The sequence below is a fragment of the Gigantopelta aegis genome, chromosome 6, assembly GCF_016097555.1.
Source record: "Gigantopelta aegis isolate Gae_Host chromosome 6, Gae_host_genome, whole genome shotgun sequence".
NCBI classification, from domain to species: domain Eukaryota; kingdom Metazoa; phylum Mollusca; class Gastropoda; order Neomphalida; family Peltospiridae; genus Gigantopelta; species Gigantopelta aegis.
In genome coordinates, this window is record NC_054704.1 from 81192256 (window position 1) to 81218167 (window position 25912).

Here is a 25912-nt window from a genome sequence, read left to right on the forward strand (position 1 = left end):
AAAAAAAACTAAAAAGTAATAATAAAAAATAATTTACTAGTAGAATTTTTTTTTTTTTTTAAGTATCTTTTTATTGGACAATCTTTAGAGGAACTTGGCGTTCAGTAGAGACAAACACACAGTAACGATACGCCAGGCAGATGTTGGTGACACGTTTGCTTTCTTTGTGCTACTGGTCTGTAACCGACAGCCCTATCTAGCTGCCAACAGAGTTTGTAGATACGCCGATTTTATAAGATTTTTAAAGAAGTGAATCAAATAAACGTAAAATTAGTTTGTGTGAAGTTATTCATAAAGAAAATTTACACACACACACACACACACACACACACACACACACACACACACATATATACATATATATATATAATAAAATTTCATGAAACGTCACCCCATAGGTCCAGCCGTAGCAACGCGAGTTTGTTCATTTCTCGATGAATGTAAACATTATGTCGTCAGGGAACGTCATACCTGATGACGTCATTTTATATTGGTAAGTTGTCTCAATGAGCGTTATTGTTTTAACCAAAAACTAATTTAAAATAAAATATGAGCTTTTAATGAATGAATGAATGAATGAATGCATAAAGACACCCCAGCACAAATGTACACATCGGTTATTGGGTGTCTCAAATGGTAAATATATGAAAATATTATACTATTATCAGTAAGTAAATTTCAAATTTAATTATAAGTATTGTCTTTTATTCCTTTTACATTCATCTGAGTATAATTCCAATCTCTAAAAAATCACTTTATTATAAACCCTTGGATTGGTCAAATTCGTATCATGTGATGATAAAAACTGGCATTCATAGCACCATGAATCTCAGTTTAGCACTATTTTTGGCTATATAGCCGGAACTACTTTATGAATTATGTCAACAAAGGAATCCCCGAGGAATTTCCTTGAGATTCTATTTTTAGACATCAAACAGTAATCGTCTGCTGTCAAACTTGTAAACATCTAAAAATCTTCACATATAAATTATACCATACAAAATAGGTCGCTTCAGACATTTTTATTAAAGGTTAAAAGTTATTGAAATTACTTACGTTACATGTTTATAGTGAATTCAAAATCCCTCAGCTAAAAATCTATTTTGTCGATCCAAAAAAAGTGTATAATTCCAATGGAATTTGGTCTTTTACAAAAGCGATTTCAAAAACAAAATTCAGTCAGTTCATGCCAACCATTAGCAGTAACGCGCATTCAACGGCATTGTAGTATGACGTACACAACACATAGCCACTGCGATCCAATCTTTAAACGAATCGGGGTTTTGAAACTAGGTATATCATGTACATGTCGGGACACAGGAACGAAGCTTCAATTCGAAGCTACAACAGAGAATGTTCCACTTTCCAAAAACGAAACATCAGCATGGCACTGTCAAATGTCACGAATACTTGTGTCGCACCACTTGAAGTCACACATGCCAAAACCATCCTGTGTTGCCACTTCCACAATTACAAGGCCAGTAAACACAGAAACTCGCGACACACCTGTTTCATCCATTTCCGGAAACATTGAAACCACTTTCTCCATGTCAAATCTATCAACACATGGAATTTTCACGCACTCAAACATTTTATAATTGTAATTTCAACGTCGTAATTGGTAAATCTGGACTAATCAAAAAATGGCGCCCATCCATAGTTCTTAGTTAAATATTCATACACCAACCGCTTCACATAAATTATACCATACAAAATAGATCGCTTCAGACATTTTTATTACAGGTTAAAAGTTATTAAAATTACTTACGTTATATGTTTCTAGTGAATTCAAAATGTTTCTAGTTGGTATTGATATTTAATGCAAAAAATTAATATGAATTGTATTAATGATTGTAACATTGCCATTCTCTCATTCGGCTATTGACGGAAAAAGCCGAAACCACCATAGGGATTCCGCTAATATTGAGTATGAATTTCGTGTTAATAAAATTGTAAATAGTTGGAAAATAGAGTTCACTTTTTATTTTAAAGAGGTTTACATTAATGACATGGTTATGTGTTTGGAATTATAAGAATTGAACGTGAATATTTTTGAGTTTCATGCTAGTATGAAACGCAAAACCGCTTTACACACTTTAGTATGAATGGCTTCGCGCTAACGCGCTACGCCATTCATACAGTGTGTAAAGCGGTTTTGCGTTTCATACTAGCATGAAACTAAAAAAATTTCACGTTCAATTCTTAAATGACAAAAAATCATCCGCAAACTTATGTGAGAAAGGCTTCGCCGATTCACACAGTGTGTGTGTGTGTGTGTGTGTGTGTGTGTGTGTGTGTGAGCGGGTGAGTGTATTTGTGTGTGTGTGTGTGTGTGTGTGTGTGCGTGCGTGTGTGAGTGTGTGAGTGAGTGTGTGAGTGAGTGTGTGTAGTTGTGTCTGTGTATATGTGTGTGTGTGTGTGTGTGTGTGTGTGTGTGTGTGTGTGTGTGTGTGTATCAGGACTATTATTATTTTTAATTTTTATTAATAATATTGTAGATAACCTAAACTGTGTAACGAGGCTATTTGCTGACGATACCAACATAACATCTTCATCTTAGATATGGTCTCATTGCTCTTTTAAAAAACTAAATATTTACTCTTTTTACCTACATATTAATTTTTAAAATTCCACTCAGACACAAAAATGTCTTAGTGTTTACCACTCTTTTCTCTATTTAATTTGGTATGTTATGCTGATATGCGTCAAGACTGGTTGTAATGTGATACCTCTCTGTGACAGTAGTTTTCTCAAAAAGCCTGGGCTTAAAATAGCCAGTACAAAGAACGTCTTCGTCACGTATTCATTGAAATAGCAGCCAGTTATTTGTCAACGTTAACATGCAAAAAAAGAGTAAAGTTTGTTTTGTTTAACGACACCACTAGAGCACATTGATTTTATTGATCATTGGCTATTGGATGTCAAACATTTGGTAATGTTTTTGACTCGTAGTCTTAGAGGAACACATTGGCAACAAGGGCTCTTTTATATGCACGTTCTCACAGACAGGACAGCACCTACCACGGCACTTGATATACCAGTCGTGGTGCACTGGTTTGGAAGTGAAAAAACACAATCAGAATATTGGTCATCTGAAGTGGTTCGATCCTACAATGCAAACACCTCGGGCGAGCGCTCTACCGACTGGGCTAAATCTCGACCCCATATTAATTATATATGAGTAAAAATAAATAAATAATAAACAAATAATAATATTAAAAAAATAAAAAATAAAAAAATCTTTTTCTCGTGAAGTGCAAAGATTATCCCTTGAATTACACGCCACATAAAAATTACACCCAAATAATTTCGTTTTCTATCAGTCAACCGTAATGGCTTTTGCAGTCATATTAGTTTTATAAGTAGTAGAAAATGGATTTTTTTTTTGTAGGCGTGAAAAATCAAGGAATAATCTTTGCATTTCACAATTTAAAAAAAAATGGACTATGCATTACGATATGAAATTCTGAGACTACCCCTTTAAATCATACGAACTATCAAGATTTAAAATAATTCAACTACTGATAACAGATGTGGGTTCAATAAACCATGACCATTTCTGACTAACGCTATCATTATATACACATTATACCGATCACGTGTGATAATGAAGTGTGTATAATATTCACATATACGCATGCTACAGAACAGATCACATGTGATAATGGTGTGTGTATAATATGCATATTATACTGACCTCCATTAAAAATGCAACAATCTATTTTCAGTTATTGCTATCACGTGTTTGAGGTTGTTGTATAACACAGAATACCCGTAACCCATGTATACAATTTATGTTTTGGTTTATGTATTACGTACCAGAATACATCCAGACATACGAAATCACTTAAATGTTTTTATTATTTCTTCTCATATTCTGTTTATAACCATAAATGTGACTGGTGCATTTTCGTTGGGGTTCTCTCCTTCCAAGTGACATACCAAGCCTAAATTAACAGGGAGGGGACTGAAAAAAGAATCAGGGTACTGTAATAATGGATCTTTTGGTAATATATATATAAAATTGAAATGTGACTTTTTCATATTTTTTAGACCAGCTACTGCCCTCGTTGCTCAAACCCACACCCACCCCACCCCCAATCCCATCTCTCTTTCTACCAAGTGTCAAAATATCCATATACTAGTAATTAAACTAGAAATCAAACACCCGTAGTTTAACTACCTACAACGGTCAAAACTATTTCAACATGCTTATATGCAATTAAGGTGAAAGCACACCCACCCTGGACACAACTTTTTAACATCGCCAGTGACCGAGTCCAAGTCACCTTAGGTTTAGAAAAAAAAATAAAAAATGCGCCGAGATATCATTAAATAAATATTTTTTCCTTTCTTTCTTTTGTTTCTTTGTTTGTTTGTTTGTTTGTTCGTCCTGGACATATAAATCCATAGAAGCGTGTTCTTGTTGAATTGACCGGCCTGGTTGCTAGGACTGCCGACACAATAAAGCCAATGGCCACTCCGACAGGTGAGTGGGACAGGTAAGCTGGAAAAACCAGTCAGGTGACTTTCCCCGGATTTCAATATCGGTGAGATACCAACCAGCAGCTGACCTAACGGGACAGGCCTGGCTGTCGATATAAGTATAGCTGTAATTGGGGACAGCACCGTCATCGACACAGCTGTTGTTTTACCTCGGTTTCAAAAGAAAAGAAAAAAACCCAACACAAAACCGTAACAGAACCTAGTGTTATCGCACACTCGCACAGGTGTGTGTGTGCCCGTGCTACCTATAGATCTGCGACAGACGTCGACACCGGCGGTGATACTGAGGATGGTGTCGAACAAGACCCTTTTTCTCGCCGTGTTGTTTGCGGCCTCGTTTCTCGTGTTTGCTCTCTTTACCTGGTCGGACAGCGTGCAAAGACAGCGGATAATATACACGGTTCAGGTGAGTGGGTCGTCTGCTACATCCATGTTTTATCTTTATTAGATGGCTTTAATAGATTTCCCGAGAGAATAAACTGGTTAATAATTTGGATGACATTTTCCAGTTTATTTAATGTTATTTATTTATTTATTTATTTATTTATTTATTGTTTTGTTTTGTCTTGTCTTGTCAGTTTGTTTGTTTATTTATTTTCTTTTATTTATTTATTTATATTTATATTTATATTTATATTTATATTTATTTATTTATTATTATTTTTAAAGATTATATTTTTTTTTATCTATTTAAAAGAACAAAGTAAACTGTGTAGTTCTTTAGTGGACAAGGACAGACTCCGTCCCTCACCCGTCCCGTCCCCGTCCCTCATCCGTCCCCGTCCCAGCCCCAGACACAGTCCACATATCATCTGTTCCTATAATCCGGTCCTATGGGTGTGCTACCGTCGTAATAAAATTATTGTCAAGAAATAAAAACAACCACACCGCAGTAGAACCATGTTATACGGACATCGTTAACAAAACACGAAGCCTGTTTATTGTGGAATGGGGTTGCCTCACGGAATATCGAACATGATTATAATTACGTTATCTACAAGTGGGAGTCGGTAGAACGAACTTTACTACAAATATTATATACTCAACGATATTAATTAAGGGCCGCTTGATATTTTTGACATTTGTCTTTAAATATGGTTTTAAAAAGATTCAGGTTCTTCTGTGCAACTTTTCGACGTTATTGCACGTTCTAAAACTTAATTATGATTTAAACAAAAATTTAGAGCGAAGAAAACGACAAATTCCGTTACGAACCAACATTTAATGAATCCACAAAGGCACGAAAACCCCACCGTTTAGAATACGTGTACGTGTATCACGTGTCAGATTTTACTGAAACTATTCCGAAGTCATCTGTGCTTAAAACTTGCTACAGATAATATGACAATAGAAAAGAATTATTCAACGTCTATTGGACCTGAATTAATTTTGTTGAGTACAATATGATAAGATATGATATATCATATGATATATGATATTATATGGCATGGTGAGTTGATATATATGATATATGATATGATACGATACGATACAATATGATATTATATGACATAATATCATATGATAAAATATTATATTCGGTACGATATGATACAATATATATGATACAATATATGATAATTATGGTATGGTATGATTTAATATGATAAAATAATATGTGTTTGGTGTGATATGAAAAGATAACAATCATGATATACCGGTATGCTTTATAATATGGCAAATAATATATTTTCATATAATATCTGATCACACAACACACACACAAGATCACACATACAACCCATCACACAACATACATAATGCAATGTAATGTACATTTGTAATATAATATAATTATAATATAATTATAATATAATATAATATAATATTTCATGGCTATGTATATAATATGTCTATATAATAATATACTTATTATTATATACATATATTATATACATAACCATGAAATATAATAGATCTACAGAAACCATAAAACTACGACTTAACTACCTTTACCTTGCATTTCCTAACCCACCTGGTGATTTCCCTCATCCTTTTCAAGCTTTTGTGGAGTAATAAAACTAACAGAATATAGAGAGCTGTAGCTTGTCGACCTGTGAAAGAAGAATGTTTTGGTATAGTGAATATTTTTTTCACACATAAAGACTAAAATCACGTGGATTAAATCAAATTTATGAATATTTCAAAAGAAAGCAAGTGGAAGTGTGCCATTTTGTTTTCATTGTACACAAACGTTTATCATCTTATGTGTTTTGGCTTTCTCTTTTTCTCTTGTGTTATCCAAAAATATAGTAAATGTTTTTTGGAAAGACTGTTTATTAGCTTTTAATCAGTCTACTCTTATAATTAAACCTCCGTCTTTTAATACATTTCTGACTGATCCCATTTTAAAAATATAATCCTCTAATTCTTGTTTGAAACAATTATATCTTTTAGCCCAGGTAGTTTCACAAGGGGGTGGGGTTGTCTCACAAGTTACAGATTTTGTTAATGCAGATAGAAACTTCTTAACTATATCAGAATTTTAGGAAAACTTTGATCTGAAAATATCTGTTCTACCCTATTATGGATTAATACAAATGTCATTTAAACAGTGTTTTAAAATTTAAATCTTAAGAAAGATTACCAGGCTCCATTTGACATGTTGGTAGAATACTTGGGTCGATCAGAAAGGGTTCCAACATTTATTGCAACATCCTTTCAGCAAAAAATACCACCATTAAGGCAGAATCTAAATGGGAAGAATTGTTCCATTCGTCCATTAATTGGAGAAATATTTGTGCCAAGCCTTTCACAACTACTCAAGACACAACACTTAGAGGGCTCCGACGCAGAATACTCCAGAAAGTTCTTACAAATTTGTTTTTATTAAAAAAAAAAAGGACTGAAAATAATTTCTATTCATTTTGCATTTAAAAAACATGACTAAAACCAATCTGTTCATTTTGCATTTAAAAAAACATGACTAAAACCAATCTATTCATTTTGCATTTAAAAAACCCAAAACATGACTGAAAATAATCTCTTTCAAGTTTGAATTTAAAAAATAGGACTAAAAATCTCTGTTCATTTTGCATTTATAAAACAGGACTGAAACTAATCTCTGTTAGTTTAAAAAAAAAAAAAAATCTCTGTTCATTTTGTAAACATGAGGCTGAAACAAATTTTATATTTCTTTTGTGAATATGTTTTGGTGAAGAAATTTTGAGGATGGTTTTCTTAAACTATTGATTGACAAATGTTCTCAGATTTATAATTTGTCCCTGGATCCAGATTTGATTCTTCTTACAGAACCCCCCCCCCCCCCCTCCCAAAACAAACAACAACAAAAAAACAACAAACGCAAACCTGATGGTGTTTTTCATCTCCTTTTATTACTTATAAAATTCTTTATATACAGATGTAAGTTATTAAATTAAAAACCGTCTTTTACACATTTCAAACTTATGCTGCATTCCAGATATTTTGTAAAAAGGAAGATGTTTTGAAGTAAACACTTAGTGAATTTGCCCAAAGTTAATCGGCTAGTAATCGAAATATATTTGCTTCTCAGCCAAATCCAAAATATACTTACTGTAATTTAGACATCCAGATAAAGTTTCATATCCTCTAGACTGTTGGATACATACTCTTATGTGTTTTGGTTTGTTTTATGGTGTTTGTTTCGTTAAAAAACAAAGCCACAGATCCTCCCTCTTTTATGTAATTGACCTTTGTACAAAATAGTGTGATAGTTTTGTTAAAAAAAAAAAGTATTTAATTTTAGCTTAATATCCATAATCTGTTCCACTCTTCATTGGGAGCATGTTCAGATATGTCTGTAAACAGGGTATCTGTGGGGGACAAAAGTAAAAAACAGAGAGCTATTTTCACTGTAAATGTAATATTTTTACAGTAACAGTAATATTTTCACTGAAATTAAACACAGTGAAAATATAGAAACGATATTTACATTTTTATTTACGAAAGTTCACGCTTCAATTACCTTGCCTTGTACATAGTTACACTCTAACTATTGAGATATTATCGGTTTTTTGTTTTTGTTCGATAATTACCGGTGCATCTGATCGTATTTAAAAAAAAAGTAATTTAAACAGTTTTACTTATTACAAATAGATATGAAGTACAATAACGGTCAAATGTGGACAACCGACTGCGTGTGAAGCTAAACATGCCATGTCGTTGGCTTAAAATCGATTTATGTTTTTGACAATCGAATCATCAGGTTAGTTTTCACATCAGTATTATTAAATAATTCAATCTAATTAAAATTAGCTCCACTATTACATGTGGATCTAACAGCAGCCAGTTGGAGCTCATGTCCACCAATCAAAACCTTACTTGCAGAATCATGCCATCGATTTAAAAGACATTCGTAATTCACATGAAAACATATCGTATACCCTCAGAATAATTCGGAATATTTTCAAATTATTTTCAAATCACTGGCATGATTCTGCAAGTAAGGTTTTGATTGGTGGACATGAGCTCCAACTGGCTGCTGTTAGATCCACATGTAATAGTGGAGCTAATTTTAATTAGATTGTAAATAATTATTAATGCAACTGTTATAAAATAAAGGTTAATTTTGATTCATATTTCTTTTATAAATTCCACTGTCAAGTAAATGTTTTGCAAAAAGTTCCTTCGTTCCACCAAAACATTGCATAAATATATATATTATGGCGTCAAGTGTTTTTATTCTTGAGTTGTTTGTTGTTACTGTAAAAACTTAGAAAATATGTATAATAAACAGACATTTTCATGGTGGATTGTTTCGAATACAATTTTTATGTCAAGTCTATGCAAATATGTTTTCATTGACATACAAATCGTATTAATAAACGCCATGAAATAGACAGTACAGGACAGTAATGCAATGTAAACTGCATTATATGGACTTTAGGAACTAAGGTATCTGTAGAGATAGCAAGGAAGTAAATCATAATACATTGTCCACTATATTAACATAAAATCAAGACAGTGGAGAACAAACAATTTCCTAGATAAATCACGCACACATAGTGATAATAACCAGTCTACATTTTGTGCTTCAAAGGTTTTTGAACCAGGTGTTATCAACCTAAATATGGAAAAAAGGTTTCACTTTTGAAGGCACTCCTAATTTGCCTTTGTCACTACACCCCAGGCTTGCATTCATACTCGGTACACACAAATAAGTGATGGAAAATAGTATATGATTTAAACAAATCCACGTGAACAACACACATAGGTGTCATCCTGCCAAATATCAAATTTCTTACTTATTTGCCAACCACTGAAATATGTTTTTGAAACATTGGCGGTATTTACCATGTAAATCGTGTGTAACGCACCGCTGAGTGGTCAGTTTACTTCCCTGTCACCCAGATGACACCTTTTGTTTTTCATTAGGTTCTTTTGAATGAGTTGTTATATAAATATCATAATTATGTTTGACGTATTAATAGCCACCGATTACGTACTTTTAATCTGGCTTCCGTTGACTAATGCTATATATGGTTCGGCCTGTTTAGTCATACGTGCAGCTTTCAGACATAATTTTGCAACCTAGCAACTGGCCATGGGATACACGTTTTAATCACAGAGTTAATTGGAGATATCAGGACACGATTGACAGCTTATCCACCGGAGCGGTCAACGGTGACCACGTCCGAGGTATTAATGTTGTTAGTACGAAAATAGTAATTTTGTCGATAAAGCTGAATGATTAAATACGAAAATAGTAAGGTAATTATGTGGCCGAAATGGCCTTAGATTAAAAATCTCTCCATTCAAGTTACGTTGCTCTTTTTGACATACCCTAATTCCCCTAATTTCTAATTTTAATGACCCCCCCCCCCCCCCCCCAAAAAAAGAAGAAGAGAGAAGTTTTGTTTTGTTTAACGACAGTACTGGGGCACATTGATTTATTAATCATCGGCTATTGGATATCAAACATTTGGTAATTTTGACACAGTCTTAGAGAGGAAACCCGCTACATTTTTCCATAACTAGCAAGGGATATTTTATATGAACCATCGCACAGACAGGATAATACATACCGCGGCCTTTGATATATCAGACGTGGTGCACTGGCTGGAAAGAGAAATAGCCCAATGGGCCCACCGACGGGGATCGATCCCAGACCGACCGCGTATCAAGCGAGCGCTTTAGTACTGGGCTACACGCCGCCCCGAATGGCAACCAATACACGTTTCAATCATAATAGTTACTTACTAAGTACCTGGCACGCTAGTTATTAGTCCCCTACCGGTGCAGGGTGTTTGTCCGTCTGTCTGTCTGTCCGTCCGTCTGTCCCACAGAAGGCTTTGAGATACTGAGCTGAAATTTTATGTGTAGCCTCATCATGTACTCTTACAGGCTTAACTTTCATAGCGATTTACCTATTTGTGAGGGAGTTATGACCCTTGAACTTAGGAGATATGAAAATGTGTTTTCTGGACTTTCGTTTTACAACGCCTGAAGATATACTTAATCCCTTTAGTGCTAAGAAGCACATAACCAGAGATCGTCACTGTTGTCTGTCTTTTGTCAGCTTCGCCAGCAGCCCTCAGCTCAGACTGCCCTGTCGAATTTCCTTCTCTACTGTCCTCCTCCATGTATTTTTTCGGTCTTCCTCGTTTCCTTTTTTCAGGAGGGGTCCATCGGAGTGCCACTCTTGGTAGGGCTGTTTGAGGCATTCCGATGGCATGACCAATCCAGCGCCATGTTCGGCGCTTGATCTCCGATACCAATGAAGATACTGAGATGAAATTTTGTATATATCTTTATCATGTACTGTTACAGATCACGTTTAACTCCTATGGTGATTTACCCTTTTTTCACAGAATTATGACCCTTGAAGTTTGGATATACTCAAAAGTGTTGGGTCCAGTAGGTGACATGTATTGCTTTAGCATGAAACAACAATTTTTGACACACGGTGAGCCATGCTACATAGCTCACACATAACAGGTATTACATTCATATTTAATGCACTGTTTATATATTAATGTCTAGGAAATTGGACCTTTGACCCGGTGAGAGCTACTTACTACAGTGTCGGCTGTATCCAGACACATACCAATCTTTACATTTCACAAGAAAACTGAGTAAATGTTGTAGGTCATTGTTGTGACTGTGAGACCGCCCCTTTAAGACTTGGCCTGTGTCGGAACGCGTTAAATTTATCATGAACACGATCATCTTGATAAAAGCTATGTTATTGTGTATAACAGTCAATAACACAGCTGCAGTGTCCGTTGTAATGGTTTAAGGGCTTAATGACTATACATTTCAAGACGAAAAGGAGAGATGTAATTGTTTAATAGGGTACCACGTATATACTAATCCGCCAGAGGTCGCCATTAAATAAACAGGTCCAATAGCCTGATCGTGCTTACACACAACTATAAATCTTTTAGACACGGTAAGCAAATTGGACTTGTTACGTCATGTCACAGACTCAGTGTGTGCTATATATAGAATAATACATGACTGGCCTTTAGATACCATATATATATATATATATATATATATATATATATATATATATATATATAGATAGGTGTAACAGGTTCGGACAGACTGGGGAAAAGCTCTTCACAAAGAAAATATAATGTTTCTTTTGTCATTCGAAAATGTTTAACCTATTTATCATTATCAAAAGTTTCCTATGCAATGTATTTTCACCAGTCATGAGATCGTTCCTTCATAAAAAAAAGAGAAAAAAAAAGAGCTAATTCAAGAACAAGACCTGCGCTAAAGTAATATTGAAAATCTTCCCTCTTCTATCACTAGGTAGAGTACTTATGTCGGATGTTGTTAACCAAAGTAAATATACTTTTGCTCATGGGAGTATTTATAATCCATACGCCGTGGTATGTGCTATCCTGTCTGTGGGATGGTGCATATAAAAGATCCCTTGCTACTAATGAAAAAATTTAGCAGATTTCCTCTCTATGGCTGTGTCAAAAGGACCATATATTTGACATCCAATAGCCGATGATTAATAAATCAATGTGCTCTAGTGGCGTCGTTAAACAAAACAATATAACCCATACGCAAATATACTTACATGAGTAAATTTCTGCATGAGAACAGGGCAATTATGGAAATGTAAAGTTTGTTTGTCCTCTGTATAGAAAAATAATAAATCTTGCTTGTTTCCCCCCTGAATAGAGACTGTCCCCTCCACTAGAGATTTTGCCCCCCCCCCCATTTCAGATATCGTTTCTACGATGTTGATATCAATATAAATATACTTTTCCTTGATTTTTATTTTAAAGCATGTCCGTATATTGCATTTAAGCCCTCTTTATATGCCAGAAATTAGCCATAGGCATTACTGCATACATCATAATATATATATATATATATATATATATATATATATATATATGTGTATATATATGTATATGTATATGTATATGTATATGTATATGTATATGTATATGTATATGTATATGTATATGTATATGTATATGTATATGTATGTGTATATATATATATATATATATATATATATATATACACCATATATATATATATATAAAATATATAAATAAAAATATATTGCTAAGGGTTCACACGGGGGGAAAAGTCTTTTGCAGCAAGACAAAAACAAAAACAATAAGAAAAAAAAAGATTTTTTTTTCAAAAGAACTTTTTCGTATATTTTTTCTGAACCCTCACCCCGACTAGGCCCTGGATTCGTTATTAGTACAACAGTACATACAGCGCTATCAATATCCAAGTTCAAGTTCTTTTGTTGCATTAACTTATCAGCATTATAACAATGAAAAAAATCAATATATACAATAGTGCGGAACAGTGGTGGAGGCAAATACATACAAAGAACTAATATAAGAATCATTATGTATGTACAAGTAATTGTTCTCTAAATCGGTTCGCCTATCATGAGAATTAGCCAAGATTGTTTATCTTCTTATTGTTTTCAGTTGTCAAGAGTTGTATCAGTTTGGGGTGGTTGAAATTGTAATTTTTAATAAAACAAATTCGTAATATTTCATATCGTGGACACATTCTCAATCTCATTAATGTTAGCTACATAATGTACATATCATTTGTGTTCTCTCGATATTTTTGCCCAGTGTCTTCGACGGAGCTGGCAGTAGTCAGAACCTGCGCCTATGACAGGCGTGTACTATATATAGATTGGAGTCCCTATACCAAATAAAATCCCATGGTTAACAGTGTTAAGATATACTAAACCACTTCGAACTTTGACCCAGCCGAGATGCTATTTGGTATAGAGTACTACCGTAACAGACTGCGCAGAACGTGCACGTTAAAACACTGGACTCGATTTGACATCAGGTTGTCATGACTACAGATAGGAATGTTTGTTTTAACCAAACCCCAAGTATAATTGTTAAATAATTCCATGGTTACTGTGTACCTTTTGCGTACAGATAAATCGGAGTTACGCAGTCATTTAGAAAATGTTGACTTAAAGACAGGTGGTTCGTTAATACAGGTCAAACTCTGATGGTTTAGATCTGTGATATGTCCTCACAATACTGCTAAACAAAAGGTAACATGGCCGCTTGAATAAGTTTTTGTTTGACACCCAATATTCAATGCATTCTTTGTGCTGAGGTGTCGTTAAACATTAAACATTAATTAATTAATTAATTCATTCATTCATTTATTCGTTCATTCATAAATTATTTAATTCTTTCCTTTCTTTAATTAAATAATTAATTAATTCATTCATTCATTCTAGGTTTATCTATATATGGATTTTTATGGACATACCTTTCGCCGACAAAGCGTTAATCCTGGGTTCTATAATAAAACATACACCGAATGCTACTCAAAAGAATTTAAGGGTCAAAAATTTATAACCAAATAAGTTTCAGAGTGTATTAGATTGATGATGTAAACTACACCAAAAATTTAATTTATTGTTCCATATTTACAAAAAAACACAAATAAACGTCACTGTATACAAGAAAGTCACATGACATGCTGTCAAAGTTGAAGGTTGTCAAACATGGATTTTACACATTAGAACATTCGTTTAATAGTGTGTGAATCCACCCCTGGCGCGAATACACTCGACACATCGTTGCCTCATGCTGTTGATCAGACGTCTGAAGAACTCTTGGGGAATGGCCTGCCACTCTGCCATAAGAAGTTGACCCAGATCATGAAGGTGGCCGGAGGGGCATGGTTATCCCGAACTCTCCTGCCTAATTCGTCCCAGGCGTTCTCTATTGGGGCCAAGTCAGGCGAATATGCTGGCCAATCCATCCTGGCGATACCTGTTTGTCTGAGAAAGTCCGTTACCACCCTGGCACGGTGGGGTCTGGCATTGTCATCCTGCAGAACTGCCCCGCCGCCAATCTGCTGAAGGCCTGGGAGAACCAACGGCGGATAATCTCATTCAGATAGCGGATTCCATTCAGATTGCCATCCACCACATAGAGGGGGGTCCTGTGGTGGATAGAGATGCCGCCCCACACCATGACGCTGCCACCACCGAACCGGTGACGTTGTCTAACGTTAACGTCAGCGAAGCGCTCCCCAGGACGTCTGTAGACACGAACCCGACCGTCGTTGAACTGGAGACTAAACCTGGACTCATCAGTGAACATCACTCGACCCCACTGAACACGTTGCCACCGCAGATGAAGTGTGCACCAGTGACGTCTGGCCGTTCTGTGACGTGGTAGGAGTGGTGGTCGAACAGCCTGGCGACGGCAGCGTAGATTATTGGCTCTCAGACGATTGCGTATGGTTTGATCAGACACTCGAGTTCCAGTCGCAGTCCGCAGATTGTCACGTAATCGGCGAGCAGTGGTTGTGCGTTGACGTAGAGCCATATTGGTGATGTAGCGGTCCTCTCTATTTGTAATGCTTCGGGGTCTTCCCGAACGTGGACGATTTCAAACAGAATTCGTTGCTTGGTACCGTTGCCACAGTCGGCCAACGACACTCTGACTGACACCAAGTCTCAGAGCAACATTTCTTTGCGTATTGCCATCCTGAAGCCAAGCAATAGCCCTTCCTCGATCTTCGATAGTCAGTTGACGTCGTACCATTGTCGAATTTGGAGTGTGCACCGTACACGAACGCAAGCTCCAATTATACGGAAATTCAGCATTGGGAACATGGAATACACATGCAAAGCGTGAAAATGAAGCGCTTTGTGAAAAAGCAAGTTATGGGCACTTAGCAGACCTTTCGCTTTCGCCCTAATTTAAGTGCAAATGTAAGCATGTTTTCGCCATTAGAACTAGTCGACAGTGTCAATGACAGTGGATTTTAATTCATTTATGGGTTGCTTAGACCCACTTTCGTCAAAATGGAACAATACCATGCGTGACATTATGGTCTAGCTAATATAATTGACATTCAGAAAATAATGTCGAAAATATCGTCTGACCCTTAAATTCTTTTGAGTAGTATATATATTACTGGACATTAAACAACTTCCCAGACACAGTAGTAAAGTCCCCTTATTCCGAGGTGACCGTGTTAGACAGGTGGGTGCTTAATGCAGGTATCAATTTATATTAAGCAGATTTCACTGTCCCGGGAACGTGATACTAGTAATTAATACCAGACAATGTTTCACACCTGTTGCCTTTTGTTTGCAGTGCTTGCGTGTGTTCTGTTCACAAACACTGAACTCTCGGTTAGTAGCCTGATCTAGGCTTTGTATTCAGATATCGTTTCAACAGGTGTGGGAAAGTACATATAAAAGATCCCTTGCTGCTAGTCTCTCTAGGAGTAACCCACATGGAGACTGCGGCTTTTCTCTCACATTCTCTAGAATGTCAAATGTCGCGTTTAATGACGATTTTGACGGAATCAATGAATTATCATATGAAAACGCCTGATGACAATTTGTGTGTGTTTGTAAGACGAAACTGGAATGACAATCTGGTTTTTCGATAAAACAAGGTTGGAATGAAATATATTTAATGGCAGAATTAATTCCATGCTGTTGGAATCACATTTTGTTAACGCTACCATATGGATTTATATTGTATATGTTATGAATTTATATTGTATATGTTATGAAGTTATATTGTATATGTTATGAATTTATATTGTATACATTGCTTTTTACCCTTAAATTGGTAAAACGCCCTGTCTTAGTAAGTGAATCGTCATGAAAACAGCCATGTCGTGCAGTAAAGTGCGTTCTTAAATACACACACTAATTAAAATATTAACTTCTTAAAATAATAAATTATTAAAAAATCGTAAAGAATATCATGTCATCAATACTATGTACGTGTATTTTATTATAAAGTAAACTAATATAAATATATATCGAACCAATTACTTACAATTAAATTAAACACGCCCATTTGTATGACGTCAGTCATAGAATTACTAAGTCAGCTGACACTATTGACAAACATAAATAGAACGAGCGAGCGAGATATAGAGGGGAGACAGACAAGCAGACATACATACACACACACAGAGAGAGAGAGAGAGAGAGAGAGAGAGAGAGAGAGAGAGAGAGAGAGAGAGAGAGGAGAGGAATGGGGTCGAGAAGGGAAGGGAGACGAGAGAGATGAGAGAGAGAGAGAGAGTGAGTGAGTGAGTGAGAGAGAGAGAGAGAGAGAGAGGAGAGAGAGAGAGAGGAGAGAGAGAGAGAGAGACAGAGAGAGAGAGAGAGAGAGAGAGAGAGAGAGAGAGAGAGAGAGAGAGAGAGAGTGAGAGAGAGAGGAGATATAGAGGGGAGACAGACAAGCAGGCATACATACACACACACACACAGAGAGAGAGAGAGAGAGAGAGAGAGAGAGAGAGAGAGAGAGAGAGAGAGAGAGAGAGAGAGAGAGAGAGAGAGAGGAGAGAGAGAGAGAGAGGAGAGAGGAGAGAGAGAGAGAGAGAGAGAGAGAGAGAGAGAGAGAGAGAGAGACAGAGAGAGAGAGAGAGAGAGAGAGAGAGAGAGAGAGAGAGAGAGAGAGAGAGAGAGAGAGAGAGAGACAGAGAGAGAGTGAGTGAGTGAGAGAGAGAGAGACAGAGAGAGAGAGAGAGAGAGAGAGAGAGAGAGAGAGAGAGAGAGAGAGTGAGTGAGAGAGAGAGAGGCGATCTAGCTCAGTCGGTAAAGCACTTGCCTGATGCGCTTTGGTCGTAGGATCGAATCCCTTGTGTGGACCCATTCTGTGATTGTTTTTTTCCCCGTCACAGCCAGTACCCCACAACGGGTATATCAAATATCATGGTATGTGCTATCCTACCTGTGTGAAAATACATATAAAAACAACCCTTACTGTTAATGTGGAAAATGTGGCGGGGTTCCTCTAAGAATATGTCATATTTACTAAATGTCTCACATACAGTTACCGATAATTAATAAATCGATGTGCTCTAGCAGTATAGTACTAAGTATATATAGATATTAAAAAAGAAAGTTTAACAAATGTTCAATGTGTTGCTGAGGGCCCGGTGGAAGATTAGTTTGTGCTAAACCTGTCACCCTCATTAAATAAAGTTGTTAATATTAAAATTTATATTAATATTACTTTTCATTTCCAGAACAGTGGGTTAGTTGTTAGATGTTAGTGAGAGAAAAGAGGGTGTAGTTTTCTTACACGTACCCATTGCGTCATTAAAACTCGCTCTGGGTGGGAGCCGGTACCGGGCTGCGAACCCTGTACCTACCAACCTTATATCCGATGGCTTTTAACCACGACACCACCGAGGCCGGTGTCAACGTTTTACTGCAATGTTAACGTGACCCATCCAGAATCACCGCAGCGTGACAAACTCGTGCGTTTACCAGCACATGTTGCAGTGTCCTCGTCAAGGCATGTTCACATTAATATTGTAGGTGTGTAACCTGCCTCGAGGCAGTTTCAGGTTACACTACTGCGGTGACATTTTCAGACAGATTTCGTAGGTATGCGAAGTAGCGGACATGCAGTCAAGCAATGCGTTTATGTCAGTTGCGTTCAGTGTAGTGGATTTTTGCCGCGAACATCAACGGTACTAACGGTTTGATTGGTCACCTTCATGTCATTACTCATTTATCTTTAAGCGGAAAACGAGTCGAGCATGCGTGTCTTTATTATTATTATTATTATTATTATTATTATTATATTATTTTTTATTATTATTATTTTTGTGCTGGGATGTTGTCAAACATTCGTTCATTCATTCATTCATTCGTTCATTCGTTCGTTCGTTCGTTCGTTCGTTTGTTCGTTCGTTCAAAACAGATATGTTGTAGATCAATTTTCGATTATAATCGATCATTGATTCATCATTAGTTTTTTCTCGTCCCAACCAGGGGCCAATTTGACTAAACATCGTAAGTTTACGTTTGCGACTAGCAGTTATACCAGACATACGTTTACACATGTGGTCTCAGACCACAGTTAATTTTGCTATATGTTTCTATATAGCCTTAGTGGCTATAACATTTTTATTAATATCAGCAGGCCCGTGAAGTTTTGTATGTTTCTTTGCCTACATGGGGGACACATGCCCTGAAAAGGACAACCCCTGTTGTCCAGCTCTTTCTCCCAGCATATTGGTTTAAATAGACACACCCTCTAAACCAGGCCGGAGTACACCCATTTTACACAAAAAGCACTACTTTTGCATGGGCCGGAATTACCACAAACAAGTCTTCAATGTCAACAAGTTACACATGTTTACAAACTACATGCTATCCCCTGTCTCTTCAGTCAAACAGTTGCCACTTCATAGCTGTCTGCCATGAAATAATCACAGTCAAACAGCAGACTACTTGCGCGGTCAAATGTCCGGATTTTGGACAACAAAATGGGAAGATAACTGTAATCTGAGGCCATGTTTGACATCTATTTCACACAGAAAATTACATCATTACGGGAGAAAATGAAATATGTGTATTTCTAACTCTATTTGTTGTACTATAATAGTAATAAGAATCGTGGTCGAATCGTAAACTAGGCTTACGATCTTTTGTGAAATTGGACCCAGTTCCCCATGACTGGTATATCAATGTATGTGCTGTCCTGTCATTTGGAAAGTGCATATAAAAGACGCCTTACTGTGGTGAGCACTTTCCTCCTGCCTTGAACGCAGGAGGTGCGGGACGTAACCCAGTGGTAAAACGCTCGCCTGATCCGCGGTCGATCTAGGATCGATCCCCGTCGGTGGGCCCATTGGACTATTTCTCGTTCCAGCCAGTGCACCACGACTGGTATATCAAAGGCCGTGGTATGTGCTATACTGTATGTGGGATGGTGCATATAAAAAGTCCCTAGCTTTTAATGGAAAAATATAGTGGGTTTACTCTCTAAGACTATATGTCAAAATTACCAAATGTTTGACATTCAATAGCCGATGATTAATAAATCAATGTGCTCTAGTGGTGTCGTTAAACAAAACAAACAAACAAAATGGACGCAGGGACGTGCTATAACAGCTTGCTCTGAATGTGTACCTTAAAATATTTCCTAGCCCTTATTATTATTAGTGTGTGTCAGAATTACCAAACGCATGCAATAGCCGGTGGTTAATAAATTAATGTGTTCTAGTGGTGTCGTTAAACAAAACAACGTTTAATCCAGGGCCCGATAACACAAAGCACTCGTAACACTTACGTGAGACGTACACCATACATTATGTATGGTACACCATACATTATGTATGGTGTACGTCTCACGTAAGTGTTACGATTACTCTATGATACCGGGCCCTGGGCCCCGTTCCAAGAAAAGATAATATCACCTTAAGTGTATAACTAACCTGTGCACTTAAGGTGATCTTAGCGGTAAGATTGCTTCGTGAAACGGGAACCAGGAATGCGAGCGATTACAAACGTTCGCGAGCGCTCGACCTCCTGAACACGTCTCGGGTCCAGCTGAAACTCGACCAGTGTTATTCTTCGCTATTATCGTGCAATCTAATTTAGAACGAATTTGGTTTAAACACTATTTATTACCTTCAAATACAATCTAAGTGCTTTGAACATCGGGGAAATACCTAGATATTAAAGTCTGTATTGAACAAATAAGGTGACAGAATTGTAATAACTTATAAAACAAAAGACGGATGAAAGGAAAGGAAATGGTTTATTTAACGACGCGCTCAACACATTTTATTTACGGTTATATGGCGTCGGACATATTACTAAGGACCACACAGATACTGAGGTAGGAAACCCGTTGTCGCCACTTCATGGTCTACTCTTTTCGATTAGCAGCAAGGGATCTTTTATATGCACCATCCCATAGACAGAATAGCACATACCACGGCCTCTGATGTACCAGTCGTGGTGCACCGCCTGGAGCGAGAAATAGCCCAATGGGCCCACTGACGGGGATCGATCCCAAACCGACTGCGCCTCAAGCGAGCGCTTTACCAGTGGGCTACATCTTACTCCAAAGACGGATGAGTTAACTAGTTTGTTTGATGGAAAAGGTGGCTATAGAAGACGCTCAGAAAGAAAGCTGTTTTTCTATAGGATCGAGTGTAAGATTTTGTTAAAAAAAACGTTACTGAATATACATTATAACCTAGAGACTGTGATATCTTGTTTTTGCAAAATAACCAAAGGAATGCTCTTCTAAGATCAGGTTAAGTATAATCTATTGCTTACTAATATGTGAAAATAGCCATTGCGATCACAACCCAAGTCCTAGACCCAAGCTACACTCGATGACTATATTAGCATGGTATACGGTGTAACAATGAACTGCTAATTCAATCTATTTCATGTAAACAAAACGTCACGGTGTTCGTGGTATTTTTTTTTTTTACGATTAAATACAGTGTTCAGTGAATGAGAATCATGTCGTATCGTGTTAATCCAAAACGTAACCTTTCATCTAGTGATTCGAACTTCGCAATAAGTTCAAGTCAAAGACAGCATGTTCATAAACCCGAAACAAAAAAAGCACGACAAAATCAAGTCAAACAAAACGAAGAAGCAAGAGATATAACAAAAATAACTGAAAATACTGAACCCGAACAATCAATAGAACTAGATTCAAAACAAATCTTGACTCAGCTTGCTCTTATTCAAACAAAGGATGATTTGAAAACTGAATTAAAAACTGAATTGGAAATACTTACAAAATTACATTTTGTTGAAAATTAACGAAAGCTTGAAGAAACTAGAATTTAGGGTGTTTACCCTTGAAGTAGAGAAAGATCGGTTACAAAAGGAAAATAGAGAATTGAAAAAGCTTGAATGTGATGTTAACTCCTAAATTTTCCAATAGTTATAATTTTATTATATATTAATTTTCATTTTTTACGATCCCCCTCCAAACCTCCCCCAAAGTTGCCTTGGCATTCCACCTCATGTCACTGTTCCCCAAATGGATTTTCTGGATCCGCCACTGATCGCGCATCGTGTTGGCAAGTTTGAAGAAGGAAAACGTAGACCTATCATCGCCAAGTTTGTTTCCAGGCTACATAAACACCGATCTCTACAACACAGAAGGAAATTAAAAAGGTACCGGAATTGGCATATCGAGGATTTAACAGCAAAGGCATTTCCTATTTGAAGAAACTGAAGGAACATGAAAATGTGATGGCAGCCTGGACTAAAGATACAAAGTTCTAAGTAAAATGAACGTGTCACACATGTAGATGCGTTCCTGAACGAGCACCATTGCGACTCGGACGCAGACACGGACGAAAAATAATCTTAAATAAATAGTTTCAAGCATCGATACGCTGATGCAATAGCCTCATGAACATGCAATGTTTGTAGTGATAATGAATGAATGAATGAATGAATATTTAACGACACCTCAGCACGAAAAACACATAGGCTATTGGGTGTCAAACTATGGTAATGCAAACAAAGTGATGATCAACATTAATATATGAATTCAGGATTTAAATAAAAACAGTGTAAAGAACTGTACAAAAATACAAATATCACAGATAGATACTGACTTTTACTCAAAATTTAAAATTTGTGCTGTATTGGCCATTCTCAAAGAGAATGTTACACCCCTGCACCACGGTGAGGTTACAGCACGGGCAGAGGTGTAGTTATAAAGTACATGACCTGTGTGTGTGTATGTGTGTGCATGCGTGTGCGTACTAGCCCATATATTATATATATATATATATATATATATATATATATATATATATATATATATATATTATATATATATAATACATATATACATATACATATACATATACGTACATACACATACATACATACATATATATATATATATATATATATATATATATATATATATATATATATACATATATATAACACATACACACATATACATATACACATACACATATACACATACACACACACACCACACACACACACACACACACACACACACATACACAAGGACCTGTATGAAAATAATATTTTTATCGATAGCAGTGATACTTTTATTAATTAATTAATTTATTTATTTACTTGATTTCTTTCTTTTATTTTTTTGTCTCTATATATTATTTATTTATTTGTTCGTCTGTTTGTTTAATAATTAATTAATTAATTTATGTATGTATACATTACTATTTTATTTATTTATTTATTTATTTAATAATATTGCCATGTATCAGTCTATATATTTGTTTATCTGTTTTACCCAATCAAATACCTAGCTATTTACCTATATATATTATATTTATATTAATATATTTATTTATCTACCGTCTTATGTACTTACTTTTTGAACTACCAATATATTTGTTTGCTATAAATATTTTATATATTTTATATTTATATGTATTATTCATTCTCCATTTATTTATCTACTGAGTACACAAATATACAATATAATTATTAGTAGTAATGGTATTGGTATTGGTGAATAGATAAATTGCAGCCACCAAGCTTCAGTTGTGATATTGATGCACGTCCAAGAATATATATAGATCTCTAAGAATTCTTACGACGTGATAACACAATAATCTCTCTCTCCCTCCCCCTCTCTCTCTCTCTCTCTCTCTCTCTCTCTCTCTCTCTCTCTCTCTCTCTCTCTCTCTCTCTGTCCCTCCCCCCTCTCTCTCTCTCTCTTTTTCTCTCACTCACTCTATCCCTTTCTCTTTGTCTCTGTCTGTCTGTCTCTTTCTCTGTTTGTCTCTCTGTTTGTGTGTGTGTGTGTGTCTCTGTCTCTCTCTCTCTGTCTCTCTCTCTCTCTCTCTGTCTCTGTCTCTCTCTCTCTCTCTCTCTCTCTCTCTCTCTCTCTCTCTCTCTCTCTCTCTTTGTGTCTGTCTGTCTCTTTCTCCCTCCAAAACTCTCACTCTCCCTCACTCCACTTCCCTTCACTCCTCTCTCTTTATCCTTCAATCCCTCCCCTCTTTCTCCCTCCTTCCTCTCCCCCTTTTCCTCCCTCTATCCCTTCATCTCTTTCATAGAAACAAACAAACACACACACACACACACACACACATACACACACACACACACGCACACACACACACACACACACACGCACGCACGCACACAACATACCACAAACAAATGGCTATTAATATTTTGTTCTGCACAGTCGGCCGAAACACTGGAGATTTGACAATAGCACGCATAGAAATAAAAAAACACACCGAACCCAGAATACCAGGGCAACAATCAATTATGAACAAGCAAAATCTGGTATTGCGTGATCAGATTTCCTTGTACTTCTATAAGTCTGGCTTATCATACTATTGATAGTTTCAAACTGGAAAAAATAGGCCGAACGACAAGGACAATCACTTACGTTCGTGGCCATGGTTACATGTCGATTTGTAAAACATACTAAATACTATAATCCGAATTAACACAGCGACGTATTTGTGGAATTCATTTTGGTACTCAGTATTTAGCATGATGTGTGTACGTTAGTCGACTGTATCTGCGTGCAAAATGATCCTTGCGAAGTGCGGTACAAATAAGGAAGTCGGCAGTGCAGATCAAAAGGGAAACTGGTTAAAAATGCCTTGAGTATTATAATATATTACTGATAATTTTCAGCCAAAAACAACATACATAAAATAGGTAAAATGTCAAATCCAACCAGTCAACATTTGAAGTGATTTGTTTAAGCCATGAACTAGCAATACAAGAATGCCAATTATTCATTCTGAAAATAAAATTGACAAAAAGCTATTTTTGTTTGGTAGTTCAATTTACTTTACAAATTTATATGAAGTATTCTGCTGTATATATAGATCTCAGAATGCAAGCGTAAACAAGTACGGAATAATTATGTCTCAAATTTTATTTGTACCTCGTGGTACACGTGTGAATGTTTCTACTTCATCGCAGCTGCGACTCAATAGTTTCAAGTTCAAGCAATACTATGGATTAGTTTGACCTTATTAAGGGCTAACATCCATAATTGGTTATGTCCACAGTCGTGGTGAGTTTTAAGTTCAAGCAATACTTTCGATTAGTTTGACCCCATCAAGGGCTAACTCCCACAACTGGTTATGTTCAAAGTCGTGGTTTTCAGAAGAAAAAAATACCCAAGTTTAATCTTAAAGCAATTATAAATGGAAGCAGTTTTATTTATTTATTTATTTATTTATTTATTTATTTATTTATTATCTATAGTCCTTTTCACAGGGAACGCCACTTTATTACTATGGTATTTACTAAAAGTTATTTATTTCTGAGCCAATTGTTTTCTAAATTTCACACACAAATACAGTAGTGCGGGACTTTTACTTTTCTCCTTACGTCAAATCAAACTGAAATTATTTTGAAAAAAAACCTCCACCCCAACACAATGTTCATGGAGGTTGGAAAGAACTATATTTACTTTAGATCAACAAAGCTTTGCGATCAATAAAGTGTTGTAGAAATCGCGAACGAATAATGATCGCAATACTTTATTCACGCAATGATATGGTGAATTTGCTACACTGTAGTACCTGTGGTAAAACAGCAACCCAGAAAATATATACGTATGTTACTTTATTGCATTATTACCTTGTTATTCAGTAACATTCCCGGAAATGGATTCATCGTGAGATATCGCATTGAGATACATGTAACTATTATCCTGTTCAATTATTTAGACCCAAAGTTTTTTGCAAATGTTACGTTTATTTCGTATTCGATATTTGTTTTCTTTGCATTTACATGAAAACAAACCCAAACCCCGACAGGTTTTATATAAAAATCATCATATAAAATGCACGAAGTTGACTTAATTCCACTGTTTAAAAATCTCTGTGTCTTTTGAATGCACGTTATTTCTCCGTTATATATATATAATTCATTATATGTTTTTATGTTAAAATGAATTTGGAAAATAGACTGTCAAAATCGGCTTAAAATAACATTAAAAACATTGAATACTAAAATAAATTAATTTGATTTAAGAAAAACAAAAAACATTCGCGTTTCTTTCTTCTATTGCTCAATATTATCACATTATCATATTATCATTATGTTATTATTGACAGTGTCTTATTATCTCCTGAAGCCCGTCTGTCCACTGTAAAATATTGTTACTGTATGTTCCTCATATGCCTTTGTGTAACGACC

The 25912-nt window shown here is 36.0% G+C and overlaps 1 protein-coding gene across 1 annotated transcript in view; it reads left to right on the forward strand.

Moving 5' to 3' along the window:
* Positions 1-4517: 4517 nt before the first annotated feature.
* The window catches only part of LOC121374208 (methyltransferase-like protein 24), a 34887-nt gene continuing 13492 nt past the window's right edge, over positions 4518-25912 (forward strand). The window contains exon 1 of the mRNA XM_041501198.1: positions 4518-4912. Within this exon, the coding sequence (XP_041357132.1) occupies positions 4796-4912 (117 nt within the window). The 5' untranslated portion in view covers positions 4518-4795. The remainder of the gene's footprint in view (positions 4913-25912) is intronic.